The sequence below is a fragment of the Muntiacus reevesi genome, chromosome 1 (assembly GCF_963930625.1).
Source record: "Muntiacus reevesi chromosome 1, mMunRee1.1, whole genome shotgun sequence".
NCBI lineage: Eukaryota > Metazoa > Chordata > Mammalia > Artiodactyla > Cervidae > Muntiacus > Muntiacus reevesi.
In genome coordinates, this window is record NC_089249.1 from 150,563,093 (window position 1) to 150,585,413 (window position 22,321).

The following is a 22,321-nucleotide window of genomic DNA, read 5'->3' on the forward strand; positions in this document are numbered from 1 at the left end:
ATCTGCCCACAATGCAGGAGACCAGGGTTCGACCCCTGGGTTGGGAAGATCCTCTGGAGTGGCAATCCACTCCAGTATTCTTGCCTGGAGAATCCCATAGACAGAAGAGCCTGGCAGGATACAGTTCATGGGATTGCAAAAAGTTGGACACAAGTGAGCAAAACACAGGCCTGGTTCAACTGTGGCCTTGGACTTGTCTTTGCACAGATTAGGTCTTATTGAAGGCTCCTTTTTAGGCCCTGACACTCCTAGGCTCTCTACAGCTGGAAGAGAGCTTACTGGCCAGTGGGAGTGCTGAGGTCTGGACAGCACTGAGCTCTAGACACAAGTGTGGCTTTGGGGTGAATCCGGGTGGGAAGGGAAAGGAGACACTCTTGCATCTAGGCCTCACCTTGGTTAACTGGTCCCCCTCGCGCCAGAAGCAGAAGCCTGAGCAGACAGTCTCCCCACGCCGGTACTCTGGGGTCTCACGGTGCGTGGGCAGTGTAACTGACCTCAGCGCAATGACATAGGGTTCCCTGTATGGAAGAAGTGTGCAGGAGGAGCACAGGAAAGAGTGAGGGCCAGCTTCCAGAAATCCCCTCCAGCACTGACCAGGGGTCCCGCTGCAGTGATGCCCTCACCAGAGTCTAAGGCCCACAGCCTGGCTCCAGGTCAAGCTGGAAAGGAGGTTCTAGACAGGAGGTGCCTGTGGGTGAGCAGTTCTGAACTCACCAGGTACCAGGGTGACTGCACTGTGGACCTTCTGGAAACATTCCCAGCCTCCCCCTCCCCGCCCCAGGGAAGCAGTGCTGCACTTTGGATTTTTGTGGTTCATCTTTTTGACTGTCTCTAGCATAAGTGATATGCTAGGGCTTCCCTGGTGGCTCAGAGGTTAAAGCGTCTGCCTGCAATGTGGGAGACATGGGTTTGATCCCTGGGTTGGGAAGATCCCTTGGAGAAGGAAATGGCAACCCACTCCAGTATTCTTGCCTGGAGAATCCCATGGATGGAGGAGCCTGGTGGGCTACAGTCCATGGGGTCGCAAAGAGTTGGACACGACTGAGCAACTTAACTAACTAGCGTAAGTGATGCCATTTCTCCAGCATTCTCACCATGGTACAGCTGGGAGCCTTACCACCCTTCAGGCAACATGGGGCTTTGAGAGGCTGGAGGCCAAGGAGCGGGCCATGTGAGAGTTGGCCCGTCTGTGACCTGGGGCACGGCACCCTCACTATGCCAGGGATGGAGACCACCCTGCTTAAGAGAATGAGTGACTGGAAAGGGCAGTATGTCCTCTTGTTCTCCAGTCTCCCCCCAGTAAGACCACGGCCATCAATTTTACACTGAGGTCCTGAGGCCATAGGAAAGAGGGCTGACTCTACACAGATGTCCCCTCCCTGGGGAGGAAGATGAACCTGCCCACCTCCCACCCCAGCAGGCAGGCACGCACCCGATGTCACAAGGCTTCCGTCGAGAGGCCAGGATGATGAAGTCCTGGGGCTTGGGGTCACCACCAAGGGCGGGGCTGATGACATGGTAGATGGCATCATCCTCGTCCACCTGCTGCACTAGCTCCACGCTCCTGTGCAGGGTCCACAGGGGTCACAGAGGCGCCGCGTGTGACAGCAGGGTTGACCCAGCCGCACCCCCCGCAACACGCTTCAGCCATCCTGAGCACATGCTTGGGGGACATATCACCCCCAGACTGCTCAACAGGGACCACAGGAGGGCAGAAAAGCCTGGCCAAAGTGGACATACACACCTGGGCTCGCAGACTCGTACACAAGCAGATAAGCCCCAGCTGTGGGCACATGTGCACAAACACATGGACACCCACTGATGCACACACAAAACTACAGATGTCTGTCCGTGTGTGTGCAAATGCATATACACAGACGTGTGATGATTTAGTAGCCGTACTGAGTATTCAGTGAGTGCCCACCGTGTGCCAGGCACTGTTCTAAGAGCTTATGGGTATTATCTCATTTAATACCACATCAGCCCATGCAGTTGGACTCTGAGGAAGGGGCTGGGACTCAGAGAAATAACTCACCCACAGCCACAGAGCTAATAAGGAAGCAGGTCTGAGATGTGCACAGGTTGGGTGCCAGAGCTGTGCCCTCAGACGCGGGTACGCTACACACCTGTGCCCAGGTAGACACACCCAGGCTTATACCAACACACACAAGGACATCCTCGCAGAGACAAGATCCTGTCCAAACCTGCCACCTTTCCCTGCATATATCCGTATGAAGAACTGGCAAACTTGGTAAATTGAGCAAACTGGACATTCTCTGAGCTACCCTGAGTCTGGGAGGAGTTCCCACCCACCCCTCCACTTTCCAACCACCTCTCTAAGCAGTCCCCAAGCCCCCTCTCAGAAGGCAGAACTCAGTTTGAAAATCACTAACCTACCCCTATGCAAATACACACCCACACCGCAAATACCCAATTTAAGAGGGGGGAAACTGAGGCCCAGAAAGGACATGACTGGCCCACGGTCACATAGTTAGCTGGGCCAGGCCCCCACCTCCAATTCCAGGCTCAGTCCCTTCCCTGAGGGCTTGGAATACCCATAACTCAGATACTCACCTAACACATAACCATACACCTCCCCTCCCATAACCCACCCTTCGATAAAAGCCAGCAAGGGGCCCAGAGCAGTGGGGGATGGCTCAGAAGGAGGAGATACTTCAGGGCCCCCTTCCCCACTCCCACTCCCCGGGACCCCCACCCTCCGGCACCTACCGGCAGTGCTTGTCCCACTCAGGCCTCCGGCGGAGGTCAGAGAGCAGCAGGAAGGCCTGGGCTGTGTCCACGTGCACCAGCATCTCCATGTGGAAGGAGAGGAACTTGTCCTCCTCTAGAGTGTACAGGCGGACCTGCATGGGACAGAGGGCAGCCTCATTCCCTCGTCTCCTCCTCAGACTCTGCTGGGGACCCGGGCTGGAAGTCAGGGCCTCACTGATTGCTGTGTGTCTGTGAACAAGTGACTCAACCTCTCTAAGCCTCAGTGGCAGCCCCGTGAAAAACGGGAGATTCAGCACAAAGTGGATAGTCTGAAGAAGCAGGGACTGCATGGATAAACACTAGTCAGATGGAATGGTACTCCATGTGAAACAGAACATACACATCACTTCACACAAGTGAATGCACTGTGCCTAAGGAAATTCGTCAAAGGTTACATACTATATGACTCCCTTTACTGGACATTCTCAAATAGACCAAATGAAAGGCATAGTAAACTGGTTTGTGGTTTCCAGGGATTGGGATGGGAAGAAGCTTGATCACAAAGGAGACAGAAAAATTAGAGGTATTATGGTACTGTTCTGTATCTTGATTACTGTAGTGATGATACAACTTTATGTGTTTTCCAAACTAGCAGGATTATACACTAAAAATGGGAAGTTTTACTGTATGTAAATTATACCTCAATTTTTAAACGTCAAAAAAAATTTTCTTAAAGAAAAAGATAAAGAAGCAGTAACTAATGCAAAACCAGAATGGATCCTGAGAGCCAGGCATCCAGCCAGCCACTGGTGTCACTGTGGGGAGGTGACCCATCCCAGGACACAGGCAGAAGCAGCAGAGCTCAGCCCACCCCTGCCCCCAGCCCCCATCTGAGCCACACCAGGCCTTGAGGGGACAGGTGGGCTTCTATAAGTGGGTTGGTTTCATGACTCACCCAGGGCCTCTTAGGGAATCCCCCTCTGACTTCTGTGGTTCGAGAGGGTTTCACAGCTCACAGTCAACCCCTCTGGCTGCTCAGAGGAGGAAGGAGAGCTGGGAGGGTGGGGTCCGCTACCTGGTTGCTCTCCGAGGACAGCACCCAATCGTCCTTGGCCACGAGCATCTTCAGGGAGGAGACGTTGTTGTAGCTCAGGTACACCTGCACAGACACACAGCAGCCTCAGCACCCCCTTCCTCGGGGCTCCGTGCCAGGCCCACTCTGATGCGTGGAGAGGGAACTGCACGTGAAGGAAGGAGCCCTGGGCTTTGGGAAAGGAGGCCGGGCTGGGCCAGACTCCTCCTCCCCTTGGGGCCTCAGCTCTCTCCTGCCAAGCAGGGGGACACAGCAAAGCCCTTGGCTCACTGAGCCAGTCCTGAGGCAGAGTATCCTGTCCCCTTTGCGCCTCCTGCAAGAAGGGGGGGTTGGGGGTCCCCGACAGGTCTGAGGACTGTCCGCACAGAGCAGAAGGCCTTACCTGGTTGCTAGGATCCCAGGGGACAGACAGGGGCATCTCCGCCTGCTTACAGGACACGATGTACTTCCTGGGAGAGAGGGAAGATGACAACCTTGGTCCCTCTGTGGCCCACCTCTTCTCGGCAGGCTTAGTGTGTGCCAGGCCCTGTGCTCAGCCCAGCAGGGTGGGAGGCGCCCCTATGTGGCCAGGGAGACTGGGTGGGCACACAGAAGGCAGCAGCTGAGGACACGCACACTCAGAGGTGGGGACTCCCGGGGAAAGGCGTAGACCGCTAACCCTTGCCGAGTGACTTCACCCTTATGCTCAGTGTCCTCACCTGTAAGATGGGATCAGTAGTCACACCTGACCCCTCACGGGGTCATCAGGAGGAGAACAGCATTTGGCATATGGTGTGTTATTCGCTGAGTCATGTCTGACTCTTTGCAACCCTATGGACTGTAGCCCACCAGGCTCCTCTGTCCATGGGATTCTCCAGGCAAGAATACTGAAGTGAGTGCCAAACCCCTCCCTAAATGCACATTTTTCTTATTAATATTAGATGGTAAACCCTGGTGCATTTACAGCACTTTTCGGCATGTAAAGTGCTTTGGTAGCATCATTCACACCTGGATTTGCATCACAAGCAATTGCTCACCTCCTCTCAGAGCCTTTCTTTCTTCATCTCCAAAATGGGCATCATCGGAATCAATGGGAGGTACACAAGATGTAAAATTGGCCACACTTGCCAAATTCTCATTCTGCCAATCATTCCTATCTATGTGCCTGTGGACACCTAATCCCTCTGTCCCCAGCATCCTCACCTGTACAGGGGGCCAGTAAGACCGCTGTGTCATGAGGCCAAGACCAGAGACTGCCTGGATGTAAAGACCCAGCCCAGAGGCAGCTCCAAAGACAGGCGAGTTCCCAGAGGCAGGGAGCAGAGAGGGAACTGAGATAGAACTGACGCCGCGTCCCCTCCCACCACCCACAGGCCTCCACTTGCCTGTCCAGGCGGATCTTCTTCCTGGCACTGGCTTCTCGGTACCGCCGCTCGCCATCCTGGGGAGAGGAGCCCAGACAGATTGTGGTGGGGGCAGGACAACCAGCTTGCCCAGCCCCCATTACCGCCTGCCCTCCTCCCCCAAAGGGCCCAAGGAGACCCTCCCTGCAGTCCTGAAGCGGACTTCAGGTCGCACAGGGGCAGTCTGGATGCACAGTGCCCGGCCACTGAGTTCCAGCCCCAGCTTCCCCTCACACCCCTGAGTGACTTGGGGAACACCACCCGCCCTCACTAAACCTTGCGATGGGCAGGCATGCTTCTAAAGTGGTTTCCACACAAAACTTCATCTAAGTCTTCTGAGAACCCTCTGTGTTTGGCACTAGGACTACACACATTTTATTTCGGCCACACCACGCAGCTAGCAGCTACTCAGTTCCTCCCCCAGGGATTGAACCTGCGTCATGGAAATACTTTGGCCACCTGATGTGAAGAGTCGACTCACTGGAAAAGACCCTGAAGCTGGTAAAGACCGAAGGTAAAAGAAGAAGAGGGTGCCAGAGGATAGATGGTTAGATGGCACTTCCGACTCAATGGACATGACCCTGGAGATAGCGGAGGACAGGGAAGCCTGGCGTGCTACAGTCCATGGGGTCACAAAGAGTCAGACACGACTCAGCAACTGAGCAACAGCATGGCAATGAAATCCTGGGATTCTAAACACGAGGCCATCAGGCAACTCCCAGTACTATCCTCATTTTACAGAGGAGGAAACTGAGGCACAGAAACGCTAAGTGGCTCACCCAAGGTCACAGGGCTAAGGAGTGTGGCCAGGAACAGAATCCAGATGGCCTAGCCCGGGGCCCACCTCTGAACCAGTACCTCTAATGTCTCCTCGCTCGTGGACATTAATTGGCAAAGACCTGAGAGGACATCACAGACTGTTTCCCGTCCCACTGTCTTCAGGCTCCCCACTCCTTTGCCCACCACCCGTCTTGACTGCCCAGCGCCGGGCTCTAGAGCAGAGGTTTCACAGTCCATGCTCAGCCTTGTGAGGCAAGGCAGGGCAGGGGACCTTCTGGGAGAGAAGAGGCAACCTCACCAAGGTCAGTCCCCAGACCCTGGAAGCAAGCCCGAGCCTGGCCCTCAGGAGGCACAAGGGAACATTTTATAGGGCCAGCCTGGACCCCTGGTCCCTGAGTCTCATCCCTACTCCTTTTACTCCTCTGTAACCATGGTCAGAGCAGCTGCCACTTAGTCAGCCACAGGATCAGTGTCTCCCCAACAGTCCTATAAGGCAGGAACTGCAGATATGCCCTCTTTAAAGATGGGAATGAAGCTCAAAGAGGACGCCCGTCAGAACGTGGCCAAGGCGGGGTCCAACCCACCTCTGACCCCAAAGCCAGTGCTTTTACAGCTCTGCAGGCTCAGGAGTGCCGGTTAACACCCAGCAACGAGGGAGGCCCACACACATGGTTCAAGTTCTTCCAAAAAGCACAAGGGGCACCCCTGGGGGTCACAGCAGGGCACTCAGGGCCAAGCTGTGCCCCAGCAGAAGGAAAAAGCTGGGTCCATGCTCCCCAGTCCTGCCACCCCTGGGCAGAGGGGGAAGGGGGCTGCTAGCAGGGCACTCACCCCAGGCTGGGGCCGAATCCAGGGCAGCATCTGAGGCTGGTCATCTGCCCCCAGGACCACGAAAGTCATGAAGGCGCTGTTGATGTGCCGCCGATGGGTCTCAGCCTCCTGGCGGTAAGCCTCCACACACACGCCCACCTCCATGCTGAGGGGGAGGGAGGGATGCTGTCAGCTGGACAGACCTTCCTGAGGCCACCCCTCCCCAACACACGTGTGCACGCGAACACACATACACACATACACACACATGTACTCCTGCCGTTCCTCCCACAGCCTGGATCAGAGACCGCTGGGTGGGAAACTCAGAAGCGTTCCCTTTCAACAATGTTTACACAGTACCTGCTGCACCCCTGGCCCATGCTCATCTCTGGGGGTCACAGAAATGAATAAACCTGTGCAGTCCAGGTTCTCATGCGCTAACAGCGAGGGGATGGGGAAACAAATGTCTATATAAAATATGTTTATGTAAAAATAAAGGGTTATGGAAAGACATAAGAAAGGAGGTGGAGGGGCAGGGCCTAATCAGAGAAAATGCTCATTATAAACATATTCACCAGTGCTCTAACAGCCGAGCTCCCGACAGCTCAGTTGCAGCCGTCTCTGCATCTCCAACCGTCTGATGAATTATAAAATAGCAGCCGCCTCCATTCCCCTCACTTAGGAATGCAGACTTCATGCAGATGGGGAAATCAATGCCTAGAACAGGGCACTAACTTGCCCAAGGTCACACAGCAGTCAGGAAGAGAATCTGCACGAGAAACCAGGCCTCACAGATCCTAGTTCAGGACTTTTTGCTCTGCACAACAGCAGAATGTGTGCTTATCAGATGGAATAGTAAAATGATAATGATGATAATAATAATAAAAATAATAGCAGCAGCAATGGCTGACCTTCAGTGAACGTTCTCTCTGTCATTATACTATTAAACAGTAACTTCTCATTGAATCCTCACAATTATGAGGTAGCTGTGGTGAGCCCCGGTTCTCTAAGGTGAAAGAACTGAGGCTCAGAGGGTTAAGTAACTTGCCCAAAGTCACACAGATGCTAAGAGGTAAGCCAAATTTGAACTCAGGCAGCCTGGCTCCTGATCCCTCACTGTTAATGACTACATATTACTGAAAATCACCACATCTCTGAAAGCATCAAAAGAGATACATACTTTAAGTAAGCTTTCGTTGGGTATCAGAATCCATTACAAAGATAAGGGTTCTGGGAACTATTTGCGGTTTTAGGAAAAGGGTGGGGAAGGGTTCGATAAACAACAGAACACTGGCAAGAGGTGCCCCGTGACCGAAGCATCCACAGTGTGGCAGGCTCAGAGGCAGGAGCCAGGGAGAGAGACCAAGACACAGGGCACGTGGTGTGACCCAGGATGGGGAGCCCTGAGGAGGAACATCAGAGGGAATCCTAGTGATGGTGCAGGGACCCAGCAGCCAGAGCTCAGACCCCACAGACCTCGTCTACAGGGGAAACGGCTCCTGACACTTTGAGGTAATGTCCCTTCTCGGGTCAGGAAGAGCCCTCAGTCCCAGGGGCCCCGTCTCGTCCATCCCAGCCCCTCACCTGTGCTTGAAGGCGTTGTTCACGATGGCCTTGAGCACCAGACGGTCCCCAACCTGGGATGGGCCCCGGAAGTGGAACATCTCAATGGCCTTCAGGGTAGGGTGGGCACGGCAGAGCCGGCTGGAGGAGGCCGGGGGTCAGGGGATAGGACAAAGCACCCTCCAGTGCTTCAGTCACTGGCTTGGGCAAGCCAGCCTTCTCTCCCTGCCCCCATCCCCAGACCCTGCCCAGAGACACATGCACCACCCTCTGGCCCACCCCCTCCCACCCAACCCAGTGACAGCTCTACTCAGAGGAAGAGAACTAAAGTCCCATCCCACAGCTTAGAATACTGAGGTCCGTGTATAGCTGGAAAAAAGCTGAATTTGAGGTGACAAACAGCAGGGCTTGCAATAAACCTTTTCCATTCAATGTTTATATCCTAGCACCTGCTGTTCCTACTACCTGGAAGCCCTCCTCTTACCCCAAAATACTTGTCATTTAAGTATTTGAATGGGAGGGTTGAAATGACAGGTAGTATGCATTATTATGGCTTCCTGGGTGGCTCAGACAGTATTCAGCTGACATACTCCTCCTCTAGGAAGCCCTCCCTGACTATCCACACTCTGACCCTTCTCTCAGATCTTATTGTGCTCATAGTCTAGGCTGCCCAAAATGGCATTGCTTATGCACTATGTCCACAGGGTAAACACAGAGGAAGGGCCACTGGAGCTGGGCTCCAAAGGGTGGAAGAATGCGCCTGGCTGAGGAGGATAAGGATTAGGGAAGGCACTCCTATCAGCAAGTACAAAGTCATGCAGGTATGACAGTGTCAGTTAATAAATGCCAGTTGTCATAACTATAAAAATATGCTCCAATACTTGGGGCAGAATACGTCCCAGACAGGTACAGAGGTTATAGGAGAGGGAAGGAATTCTTTCCACCTCTAGGGAGAAGGGGACAGTTAAAGAGGCTTCTTAGAGGATAGCAGGATTTTAGCAAAGAATAGTGGGGCTACAAGGTGGAAGGTCAGCCAGGAGGGGAGACAAGAGCTGGGAGCATGGTGGGGTGAGTGGGAAGGAGAGGGGCAAATGGCTTGCTTTACAAAGAGTATAAAATCCAGGAAGTGAGTGGGCAGGGCCAGGGCAAGGGGAGGCCCTGGTGCCAGCTGAGGGCTTGACATTTCCCCTGGCGAGCTCACAGAAATTCATTCCTCTCTGGCTCCCAGGGTCTGAAGGCCCCAGCTTACCCTATAAGAACAGTCAAGCTTCTGAAGACTTGAATGCCAGCACAATGCAAGCATAATGCCTGCACAATCAAGTCAGGGTTTCTGCCCCAGAGGGAGCTGGCCAAGGGAAGGAGGGGAAGGAGGGGAAGGAGGGGAAGAAAGAAGAGGAGGCACCTGGCTGCAATGGTGGCCACGTTCTCCATCCAGGCCATGATCTGGCCCCCAAAAGTATTGCCCTGGTGATTGGCGTGGGGGGGCAGGACCAGCTCCACACTCTCCACCCGCGTCTTCTCGGCCGGCACCATGTGGCTACAGTCTCTGCTCTCCAGATCTGACCAGGGATAGAGCGAGGGAGGTGAGAAGATTCCCGAGGGCAGACCCCGCCACGGGCAGCCCAGGACACCCCCACCCTCCATACAGCTTCCCTTATTCACTCAGCACCAAGGAGGTGCCACGTATCTCCCAGGGGGAGAGAGCTCACGGGGGAGGCCTGTGAAAGAGGAGGTCTTTCACTTGGTGTGCAGGCTACTCAGTGATGCCACAGGCAGGGAGGAGAGCAGGTGAAGCCCTGAGCCAAGGTCTGGAAACCAGACAGGCAGGACAGTCATAGGGAGCAGCAAGACTCTGGCTTAGCTGCAGCTGAGGACAACTAAAGGGACAGCATAACATAAGGCTCAGATAAGGGCCCAGACGCCAGGCTAAGGCATCTAGACTGACCCTTGGGTAGAAGGACTGTCATGACAGGAGGGATCCACAGGGGCTGCAGTGGGATGGATGCTGCCAGGGGCCTTGACAACTATAGGAAGAGCTGGGCCTGCCATGGCCTCCAGACTCCGCATAAATAGGGCACATGGAATCTAGAGCATAGCTCACTGCCTTCACTGGGGTTCACTACTACTACCTGCTCTCTCTCCACTCTGAGCAGCTGAACTATCCTTGATGGGTCCTAAAATTGCCTCCTTTAGGTTTCCAGGAAGACTCTGCATTCTCATTTTCTGGAGATCAGAGAACAAAACCAAGGTCACCCCTCTAGACCTTTCCCCTCAGCCTGTGTCCTGTCAGAAAAACCTTGCTTCATCTCTCCACCTGTCAAAATCCTCCCAGTCCAAAGAAGATCTTGTGTGCTGGTATAGGACAATCTGCAGGATATGCTTTTAGGGGGAAAGGAGAAAGATATAGGACAGTAGGTACCATTCCCCTATGGGGTAAAAAGGGAGGGTTGAAATGATAGGTAGTATGCATTAATATGGCTTCCTGGGTGGCTCAGACAGTAAAGAATCTGCCTGTAATGCAGGAGACCCAGGTTTGATCCCTGGGTCAGGAAGATCCCCTGGAGAAGGGAATGGCTACCCACTCCAGTATTCTTGTCTGGAGAATTTCATGGACAGAGGAGCCTACAGGTGGGCTACAGACCATGGGGTTGCAAAGAGTCGGACACAACTGAGTGACCAACACTTTCACTTTGTTTTTATGCATAAATATGCAGGGAATACTTCTGGAAAGATGCCCCCAAATGAGTAATAGTAGCTGCCTTTTTGGAGGGGCAGAAGCGAGTAGAAGCGAGTCTTGCTTTTTATTCTATCTTTTTTTTATCCCTAGAGCTATCTCAATCTATCTACCTATCTAGCTACCTGTCTCCTGAGTTGGCCCAAAGAAGGAACATCTTACAGAAAAACCTAAATGAACTTCTTGGCCAACCCAATATATGCTTTTCTTTTTTAAAGTCCTAGGGTCCTCAAGGCCAAGCTCAATACTACCTTCCCAAATACCTTGACTCCTAGAGACCCAAATGCATTTAGTGGATGACAAAGTGTTTTCCATGTGTCCCAGCTTCATCTTCACAGCCCCTGGGAGCTGGGTGAGAGGTCCAAATGCTCCCTTTTCCCCTAAGGGGCCTTGAGGCAAGAGGGTTATCCAGGCCTGAGGCCATCATTGGGTGATATCCCAGGGAGACTTCCTTCCTCTCTCTCCCCCAGACAGAGGGGAGCACGTAGGACACGAGCTGCCCTCCCCACCCATGACACTCACCGTCCTGAATGACGCAGTTGGCGAGGAGGTCCTTGATGGTGTCGGCGTAGACCAGCCGCATGCGCCGGCGCTCGGCTGCCACGCTGTGCTCTGTCTTCTCCTCTTCGGTCCGTGGCAGGGTTGGCTTCAGCTTCACCTGTGGCAGGGACGGAGTGGGGGGTTTCAGGACAAATTCCCTGAAATAGCATGAGGGCCCGTCCCCCCAGGATTGCAAGGAGATCAAACCAGTCGATCCTAGAGGAAATCAACCCTGAATATTCATTGGAAGGACTGATACTGAAGCTGAAGCTCCAATACTTTGGCCACCTGATGGCAAAGAGCCGACTCATTGGAAAAGACCCTGATGCTGGCAAAGATTGAGGGCAGGAGAAGAGGATGGCAGAGAATGAGATGGTTGGACAGCATCATCGACTCAATGGACATGAATCTGAGCAAACTCCAGGAGACAGTGAAGGACAGGGGAGCCTGGCATGCTATGGTTCATGGGGTCACAAAGAGCTGGACATGACTTAGTGACTGAACAACAACAACTGCCCCCCTAGTAATCATCTCACACCTAGGGTTCCTGGATGGTCACAAGTCTTGTCCCCACTTTGTCCCCATCTCCCATCTCCATGTTGACTGACACATCACTTTCATCCTCCAGGATCCCCCCCGCCCCCCCAAACTTGAGCAAAGGAACTGTGGATGAGGAATGTCAAGGCAGGACATGGAAGGCAATGGAAAGACCTGGAGAATCCTGGAGTGAGGTGCACGGGGAGAGCAGGGGAAAAGCAGAGCAGGGAGGTACTTGGGGTTCAACTGCAGTGGGGGATGGACCTTCTTCTGGAAGCTGTGGATTCCCTGCTGCGCCCCCATCTCTACCACTCCACCAACCCCCCAGAATCACCGCCCTGGAAAGGCACCCAGGTGGCCTGGCAGCATAGAGCGGTGAGGTATAGCCACCTACCTTGGAGAGTTCCCTGTGGGCCACAAAGGTGGCTAAGGCCTTGCACACACACCACTGCTTCTCAGAGCACAGGTCCTCAGAGGCCACCTGGATACCCACCTGGAAATGAAGAGCAAGGTGGACAAGTGAGGTGGGAGGAACGAGAATCCTACAGCTTGAGATGGGACGCGTCACCAGGCCTGGCCTCCGGTATTTCTGTATCACCAAATCCAGGGGGCTAGAGACCTGGGATAGGCTCTGATGCTGGCCCTGGCTCCCTGGGGAACCTTGGGCATGTCAGTTCCTTTCTCTGGGCCTCAGTTTCCTCATCTGTAAAGTGGGGATGATTGTACCTACCCTCACAGGGTTATTGAGAGGATCAAAATGAGAATGTGTTATGAAAGGGCTTGAAGTAAGTTAATATAAGTGTTGGCTAAATTGGAAGGACAGACAGCTTGGGGGTCCATAGGGAGACCTTGAGCACTTATGGGGTGTCCAGAGCTACAGTCAAGATTCTGCTATCCAAGCCTCAGTGGTGCCTCAGCAACCACTGGCCCAGCTGGGTAAAACTGCCTGGGCCTGACATCCATAAGTGGGAAATAGAGGCCCTCCACCAGAGCTCATAGAGCCCTGTGCATCACCAAAGAGTCCTCTCACTAAACCTTCCACAATCCTGCAGCATAGGAATCATGTTCCCATTTTACAGATGTGAAGACAGAGGCTGTGGGAGGTAAGCTAATGGATCAAAGTCTAGCACTCTCACTGCTTCAGCCCACTGACGTCAGGGCTATGCACAGCAGCTGTCCTCCCTGCATTCACCTGGCTGCTGAACAGAGGGTCTGACATTAGGTATAAAGACCCAGGAGGCTGGAAGTCAAGGCCCACAGTGGAAACCACATCGCTCGGCGACCTGAGGCACGTCCTTTCCCCTCCCTGGCCTCAGTTTCCCCTTCTGTGTTACGGCCATTGGACAGTTAGATCCCTAGGATCCTCCCAAACTTGTCAGCTATTTCAGAACTCTGTATCCTCAGCCAGGGCACTGTGAGTGTGAGCATGAGCGCTCCCAGGCTGGGGGCTGAGAACAAAGAGAAAGTGGAAACCACCCACCCAGTGGCTCACCTCCATGCTGGAGTTGAAGGCCCGGTTCACCTTGGCCTTGATATTCACCACTTGTCCAACACTGAGGAGGGAAAAGCAAGAGACTGAGCCATCCAGAGGGACAGATGGAGAGAACCGGGGCCTCAGATACTTGTGGGGCCTCTGCCAAGGGGAACTGGCCAAAGAACGTTATGGCATACAGAGCATATTCACATCTATGATGCTACCAAAGCAAGTTGGTTGGTAAGACAGTGTTAGCACCCCATTTTACAGGTGGGGAAGCTGAGGCAAGAGGAGTGGCATGATGTCATTCATCTCCCCCTTTCCCCTGCTCCCCCTAGTCCAATGAACACTCAAGATTCTCTTTGCTCTCAACTCAACAGTCCCTCCTAAGGAAAGCTCCGCCACCCCCCACTTTCTTGTAGCCCCCAAAGTTTTACCCTCCTAATACAGATCACCATAAAAAATATAATGATAATGAAAAAGTTTAAAATATTGCAAGAATTACTAAAATGTGACACAGAAACACTAAATGAGCCAATGTTGTTGGGAAAATGAGGTTGGTAGATTTGCTTAATGCAGGGTTGCTACAAAATTTCAAGTTGTAAAAAATGCAATATCTGCAAAGTGCAATAATTGCAGTCATGAAATTAAAAGACGCTTACTCCTTGGAAGAAAAGTTATGACCAACCTAGACAGCATGTTAAAAAGTAGAGACATTACTTTGTCAACAAAGGTCTGTCTAGTCAAGGCTATGGTTTTTCCAATGGTCATGTATGGATGTGAGAGTTGGACTATAAAGAAAGCTGAGCGCTGAAGAATTGATGCTTTTGAACTGTGGTGTTGGAGAAGACACGAGAGTCCTTTGGACTGCAAGGAGATCCAACCAGTCCGTCGTAAAGGAGATCAGTCCTGGGTGTTCACTGGTAGGACTGATGTTAAAGCTGAAACTCCAATACTTTGGCCACCTGATGCAAAGAGATGACTCATCTGAAAAGACCCTGATGCTGGGAAAGATTGAGAGCAGAAGAGGACGACAGAGGCATCACCGACTCAATGAACATGGGTTTGGGTGGACTCCAGGAGTTGATGATGGACAGGGAGGCCTGGCGTGCTGAGGTTCATGGGGTCGCAAAAATTCAGACACGACTGAGCGACTGAACTGAACTGAATGCCTGTATTTATCCACAGACAGATAAAGCAAATTTAGCAAAGTGTTAATTATTGACTCTCAGTGGTAATGATCACATCACTATTCAACTTTTCTATAATTTTGAAAGTTTTCATTATAAAATATTAGAAAAAGAACTTTCCTGACCCCCCAATAAAAAAAATCTATTTTTTGCAGTGCTAAAATATGACCCTTCCCCTTCCTCCTCCTCCCCTCTCCTCTTCCTCTCTAGCCTCCCCTAAAGCCAAGCAGTCACCCATTTGGACTCTCAAGCTTCTCTTCCTTCCTGTCTTCCAGTTCAGGTCAAAATTGGCTCCATCCCTAGAGTCACTGCCCAGGCTCCCTGGGGGCCCCTTCAAGCCCCTAGTTTCCCAAAACCCCTCCAGAGGCAGTGCCTATAGACAAATCTGACCTTTTCAGCCAGTTGTAATAGAGCCCTTCCCCAGGACCAATACTCTTGGAAGACAGAGGAACATGTCAAATGACACCACAGTGATGCCAACAGTAAAACCCAGATGATGGAGAACCCTAGAGAGCAAATGACCAAGGTTCTTCAACAAACAAACTTCAAGGAAAAACAGGGAGAGACAGGGAGTGGGAGGAGGAAGGAAAGGGTGCGGGGAGAGGGTGATAGAGGAAATGTAGGGCCTACAGATTAAAAAAAAGACTTGAGGGAATTCCCCGGCAGTCCAGTAGTTAGGACTCAGTGATTTTACTGCTGGGGACCAGGTTCCATCCCTGGTCAAGGAACTAGGATCCCATGAGCCATGAAGCATGGCCAAAGGGGAAAAAAAAGACTTAAGAGACCAAGTAACCAAATGCAACCTTATTTGCATCATGACTTGAACAAAATAAAGCAAAAAACTGTAAAGCAACAAATTCAAGAGACACTGTGGGCAACTGAACGCTGACTAGATATTTAACGTTGGTGAGAAATTGTTCATTTTGTTTAGAGGTAGTAGTGGTATTGAAGTTATGTTTTTTAAAAGTTCTTATTCCTTAGAGATGCATTTTGAGACATTTTTAAATGGCTAAAGCAAAAACAAAAAAACCTTTCCCAGCTTTCCTCGGGTGTGGCCAGGACTTTCCAGGTCACCAACCATGCTCCAGGCCCCTCTCCAGCTTCCCCTCACACCCACACCCTCCTCTGCCCAGACTCACCTCCACTCTACTGGGTCCTATGTCAGGCCCATCCATCACTACATGCCCCACCCCAGCCTTCTCTATCATTGCTCCTCAGGTGTCAGATCATGTTTTGGCAGCAGAGACTCAGAGTGGACCCAGACACAGCTCCACTGGCCTAAAAATTCTCACTACATACAGTACTGGAGCCAGCGCGAATACCTCCTCCAGGAAGCCACCCATGACTACCCTCCGTGGCACTATGGCTGTGCTCAGTCACTCAGTTGTGTCCAGCTTTTTGTGACCCCATGAACCATAGCCCACCAGGCTCCTTATCCATGGAATTCTCCAGGCAAGAATACTGAAGTGGGTAGCCTATCCCTTCTTCAGGGGAACTTCCCAACCCAGGAATCAAACCAGGGCCTCCTGCGTTGCAGGCAGATTCTTTACCAGCTGAGCTACTAGGGAAGCCCCTGTGCCACTATGCATGCATGCTTTCAGTCGTGTCCAACTCTTTGCAACCCGATGGACTATAACCCGCCAGGCCTCTCTGTCCATCGGGATTCTCCAGGCAAGAATACTAAAGGGGGTTGTCACTTCCTTTTCCAGTGCCTCTATCAGTTCAATCCCTCAGTTGTGTCCAACTCGTCACAACACCATGGACTGCAGCACACCAGGCCTCCCTATCCATCACCAACTCCCGGAGTTTATTCAAACTCATGTCCTTTGAGTTGGTGATGCCATACAACCATCTCATCCTCTGTTGTTCCCTGCTCCTCCCTCCTTCAATCTTTCCCAGCATCAGGGTCTTTTCAAATGAGTCTGTTCCTCATATCAGGTGTCCAAAGTATCAGAGTTTCAGCTTCAACGTCAGTACTTCCAGTGAATATTCAGGACTGATTTCCTTTAGGATGGACTGGTTGGATCTCCTTGCTGTACAAGGGACTCTCAGGAGTCTTATTCAACACCACACAGTGCCTTTATATCCACCCTCAAAAACAGAGGCAATGTAGCTCATTGGTGGGGCTTCCCAGGTGCCTCAGTGGAAAAAGAATCCACCTGCAATCCAGAAGACACAGGAGACACGGGTTTGATCCCTGAGTCGGGAAGATCCTTGGAGTAGGGAATGGCAATCCACTCCAGTATTCTTGCCTGGAAAACTCCATGGACCGAGGAGCCAGGTGGGTAACAGTCTTTAGGGTCACAAAGAGTTGGACACAACTGAAGCAACTGATCATGCATGCACGCAGAGCCTACTTGTTAAGAGCAAACTGTCTGAGGCCAGACTGCCTTGCTTCTAGTATATCCTGAGTTCTCCACCAGCTGTAAGACCTAAAGTAAGTTACTTTACTTCTCTGTGCCTCAGTTTCCCCACCTGTAAAAGGAGGGCACTAATAGTCAGGATCTCATGGTGCTGTTTTGAGGACTTAGTAAGTTCATTACCAAAAGTAAAAAGACATTACAGTTATTATAAAATATTGAACATAGTTCCTTGTGTTATACAGTAGGGCCTCCCCTCCCCCCCCTTTTTTAAACTGGAGTATAATTGCTTTACAATGCCGTACACCTGAAACTAACAGAACATTGTAAATCAACCATACTCCGTGTAAAAAATTGTTTGCATGTTTTTAAAAAGGCTTACAAATAACTCATCGGTATGGGTTCATTAGGGCTTCCCTGGTAGTTTAGCTGGTAAAGAATCTGCCTGCAATGCAGGAGACCTGGGTTTGATCCCTGGGTTGGGAAGATCCCTCATAGGTTGGCATGGCAACCCACTCCAGTATTCTTGCCTGGGGAATCCCCATGGACAGAGGAGCCTGGTGGACTGTAGTCCACGGGGTCACACAGAGTTGGACACGACTGAGCAACTACGCATAGCACATGGGTTCATTAACTGTGACAAAGGTACCATATGAATGTAAGATGTTACAGAAACTCTGTACCATCTACAGTGTTTTTGTAAATCAAAAACTATTCTAAAATAAGATATTCAAAAATAAGTACTACAAAGCACCCACATGTCAAAGATCATTATTTGCCCGGAATTTACCCCTTTGAATTGAAATTATGTTTCTATATCTGCCTCCCTGCAGACTGGGAGCTCCTGGGGCGCAGAGACTACTGTACCAGTTGACTTTGTGGACTCCAAACCCAGCATGCGCCCTGGTCCAGAAAAGGCACAGGTAGTGATGAATGACTGAATAAGTAAGTACAGGGACTGGCCAAACTTTTTCCTTAACCACACTCATGGGGTACCAGGAAGTCCTGGATAAGTCCTTGGCACTTGATGTCCCAGGCACTGATAGTTTAGAAGCAGGCCTGGAGGCCATAGCACTGCATGCAGCCCCTGAAGCCTGCCCTGGGCTGAGGGTTCGGCATGCTTCTTGGGTCCTAGCAAAACTGTGCAAAGACCAAGCTCAGAATAGTGTAATGAAAACCCTTCTAAACAGTACAGACATCAAACAAACAAAACTAGTAGGTAATGAGCTCCCCATTCCTGGAGGTATGTGAGCAGTGGCTGAATGGTCCAAACTTCTGGCTCAGGCTCTACCAAGGCACCTTGTCTAGGGACCTCCTTACAGTCTAATGACCAATGACCCACAGAGAAGAGCCAAGCCCCAAAAGGCATTCACTGATTAAGTCTAACCAGCAACCCTGAATATTCATTGGAAAGACTGATGCTGATGCTGAAACTCCAATAATTTGGCCACCAGATTTGAAGAGTTGACTCATTGGAAAAGATCTCGATGCTGGGAAAGCTTGAGGGCAGGAGGAAAAGGGGGTGACAGAGGATGAGATATTAGGATGGCATCACCAACTCAATGGATGAATTTGAGCAAACTCCGGGAGATAGTGAAGGACAGAGAAGCCTGGCATGCTGCAGTTCATGGGGTTGCAAAGAGTTGGACACGACTTAGTGACTGAACAACTTCCATTTTGAAGATAAGAAAATTGAGGACCAGAGAAAGAGATTGACTTCCCCAAAGTCACACAGCACCCTATGCTGCAGCTTGAGCAACATCCAAGACCAAAGCTGGCTGAGGGAGCCCACCCCACAATACCTGGCCACAGGGGCAGCTCCTAGCCCACTGCTGTCCCAGACACCTTGCAGACAGGTCATGGCTCGGGAAAGGCTGTCCCTGTCCATCTGCAAAGGCCCTCAGCTGAGGCATGTGCCAGGCAGCACACAGGTTGATGAGGCAGGAGATGGGGGAAAGCCTTGGGCTCGTGATGGGGAGACCAGAAAGAGAGGCAGGAGGCCACTTACCTAATGGTGTGCTCAAAATAGATGTCATCCATGGAGGCTGTGACACAGGGGCACCCTGCATGCCTCTCCGCTGGCATCAGGAGAAGAAAGCCATCCGTTAGCAGCCTCCCCGTGGCCCAGGCCTCTGATCAAATACCAGACCCTCCTAGCTAAGGCCTGCCTCCTCGCCCACACCCCCACTCTTCTTTACTTTCCTCACCATGATTACGACTCCCTGACCCTGTCTTACTTATCTGGATTTTGTCTGTCTAGTGCCTCTCCCTTCTGCTAGACCGCAAGTCACTCGAGGGCAAGGAATTTCACCCATCTTGTTCACTGCTGCGCCCAGTCCTAGAGCAGTGCCTGGCACGCAGTACTCAATAAACAGCCGTCGAATGAATGATCATGCCATGCTCATTCCACTTCCTGACCTCCTCAAGTGCCTCAACCACCTTTGTCTGCTTGCCTGAGTCACTCTCATCCTGAGGACTCTGCTCCCAGGCCTGAGTTTTTCTAGAATTCCTTCTCTACTTCCAGGGATGGGTCAGGGTCGCCTCAGGTATGTTCTCCTAGAGCCCCAGTTCCACCTCCCTTTCCCAAGCCCTATCAGACAGTGCAGGGGACAGTTAGGTCTCCTGTCTGCCCCCCCCCACCCCCTACCCTATCAGACTGTGAACTCCCTGTGGGCTGGAGAATACTGGGGCATCGAAGGCAACAAAATGAGCTCCATCCAAGCTCCACTCAACTCTGCTCAATGCCAAGGGTTTTGCTACTGCCAGCCTCGGAGCAGCCACGTCTAATGCTATGCTGCATCAGAGCCGGGACCCTAGGGTCCAGGACCAGCCCTCAGAGCCCTGGGGGTTTGCGGGCAAGACGGTGGGCCCAAGCTGAGCATGTGGAACTTGAAGAGGGCATCACAGGCAGGTGGAGCGGCCTGAGTGAAGGCCGGGAGGAGAGAAGAGGGCGGCGCTCAGGGACGGCCTCTCCCCTGGTGTGTGGGGCCAGGGCTGGGAGGGCGGCCATGCCGGGCTCGGCCTCACCCGACAGGCAGGCGGTGGCGTCGATCCACTTGAGCAGCTGCCCGACGCTCAGCTCGCCACGCTGGTTGGTGTGGCAGGGAAGCACCAGCTGGCTCATCTGCACCTCCGTGGGGTTCCGGTAGCCCTCGCCGTCGGCCATGCTGTCGCTGTCCGTGCGTGAGGCCGACTTCCGGGATGTGCGGTTGGAGAACACGGAGGCCAGACCCTGGGGAGCAGGCGGACGGTCAGCTCACAGCAGAGTCTCCAGGTCTGCCAGCCCCCGGGACCCCCAAGACCACCTGCCAAGAGAACCCAACTCCCAGGAGTGGCCAGCACCCTCCAGCCCAGGGTCTCAGACCCCAGGGGCTCTCTGGATGCCCCTACTATGCCCAGCTTCCTTTTGGCCACAAATTCCATGTTCACATATCCTTGCACCTGAGGGAGGTGGGTGGGGAGAAAGGGATGGAGCAGAGTATTAATTCAGCTGTAGACCAGCTTTTTCAAGTTTTGCCTCAGATTCACCCTCGTTCTGATAAGATTTCCCGTCTCTATTCAGGGAGGCCTAGTAAGCCCTATGGGCTTCCCTGGTAGCTCAGCTGGTAAAAAAAAAAATCCTCCTGCAATGCAGGATACCCTGGTTTGATTCTTGGGTTGGGAAGATCCCCTGGAGGAAGAATAGGCTACTCACTCCAGTATTCTTGGGCTTCCCTGGTGGCCCAGATGGTTAAGAATCTGCCTGCAATATGGGAGACCTGGGTTCGATCCCTGGGTTAGAAAGATCCCCTGGAGGAAGGGCATGGCAACCCACTCCAGTATTCTTGCCTGGAGAACCCCCAAGGACAGAGGAGCCTGGCGGGCTAGTCCATGGGGTCGCAAAGAGTCTGACACGACTGGACAACTAAGCACAGCACAACACAGGCAGCCCTACAGTAGTCAAGCCCAGGGGTTTGCTCCTATTTCATCCCATTAGGACCCTTTCCTCGGGCTCTTCATGTTTCAGATGGCATCGGAAGCAGCACCTCGGCTGGTGCTCACTCGTTGTCAACGCTTGGCCCTACTGACAGGGAGGGCTCCAGGCAGTCACTGACCAGCTGTCTGATCCAGACCAGGGCTGGAACAGCTGCCAGCTGGAGAACCAGCAGAGAAAATCCTAGAACTCATGAATAAGAGGAGGAGTCTCTGTCCAGGGTCCAGCTTGGGAGTCTCACTTGCCAGGCAACAGAGGTAGGCGTGCCTGATAGTCCCCTGGATGGGGTGGGATGAGGAAGGGGAACTGACCTGCCATCCTGTCTCTCTGGCCAGCTCTCCCTCATCACGCTGTGAACAGAGCTGGGGACACCTGCCTGTGTGAGAAAAATGACAAGAAGGGATAGGCACAGGGGTTCCAATTTTCATGCATGCGTGCGTGCTAAGTCGCTTCAGTCGTATCTGACTCCTTGCAACCACCAGGCTCCTCTGTCCATGGGATTCTCCAGGCAAGAATACTGGAATGGATTGCCATGCCCTCCTCCAGGGGATATTCCCAACCCAGGAATCAAACCTGCAACTCTTACATCTCCTGCTTTGGCAAGAGGGTTCTTTACCACCAGCGCCAAATGGGTAGCCCTCCCATTTTCATGGCCATTGCCAGTTGTGGTGATAAGTCCCTGCTAACATTCATAAAGTGTTTATTTATAAAGTATCAGATACTCTTCTAAGCACTCTACAAGTCCTAATTCAAATTTTATCCATACAACAAACCTCTGAAGAGGTACATTATTATATTCATTTTAAAGATTAAGAAACTGAAGCTCAAGTAAGTACCAAGCCCAACTGTGATCCCAGAGGTCTAGCCACTGAGATTGAGGTCCTACTCACCACACTACACTGCCTGCAGGGCCTCCAGAAGCCCAAGAGGAGGAATCCAGGACCCTGGATGTGGATTCAGCAGCAAAAACCATGCTATGACCTATGTTGACCCTGCTACTGCTACAGGATGGGGGCGGTGATGGCTCAGGGAAAGGATGGGTCTCATTCTGGGGGGCTATACTCTTTGGATAGCTCCCCTCACAAGAATTCCATAGCTAATTCGATAAATTCAAAACACACCAAGTTGACTTGCTTAAGGTCACTGACCCCTAAGAGGTAACCCTGGGATTTA

The 22,321-nt window shown here is 52.2% G+C and overlaps 1 protein-coding gene across 1 annotated transcript in view; it reads right to left on the reverse strand.

The window, feature by feature from the left end:
• ACOT11 (acyl-CoA thioesterase 11) overlaps positions 1–22,321 on the reverse strand; it is a 35,637-nt gene that overhangs the window by 8,108 nt on the left and 5,208 nt on the right. The window contains exons 2-15 of the mRNA XM_065912311.1: positions 20,203–20,407; positions 19,184–19,253; positions 13,644–13,704; positions 12,546–12,644; positions 11,597–11,732; positions 9,743–9,899; positions 8,362–8,481; positions 6,799–6,943; positions 5,166–5,225; positions 4,188–4,250; positions 3,788–3,871; positions 2,731–2,864; positions 1,433–1,564; positions 392–518 (exon numbers count right to left, since the gene is read on the reverse strand). Of these exons, the coding sequence (XP_065768383.1) occupies positions 392–518; positions 1,433–1,564; positions 2,731–2,864; positions 3,788–3,871; positions 4,188–4,250; positions 5,166–5,225; positions 6,799–6,943; positions 8,362–8,481; positions 9,743–9,899; positions 11,597–11,732; positions 12,546–12,644; positions 13,644–13,704; positions 19,184–19,253; positions 20,203–20,407 (1,593 nt within the window). The remainder of the gene's footprint in view (positions 1–391; positions 519–1,432; positions 1,565–2,730; positions 2,865–3,787; positions 3,872–4,187; positions 4,251–5,165; positions 5,226–6,798; positions 6,944–8,361; positions 8,482–9,742; positions 9,900–11,596; positions 11,733–12,545; positions 12,645–13,643; positions 13,705–19,183; positions 19,254–20,202; positions 20,408–22,321) is intronic.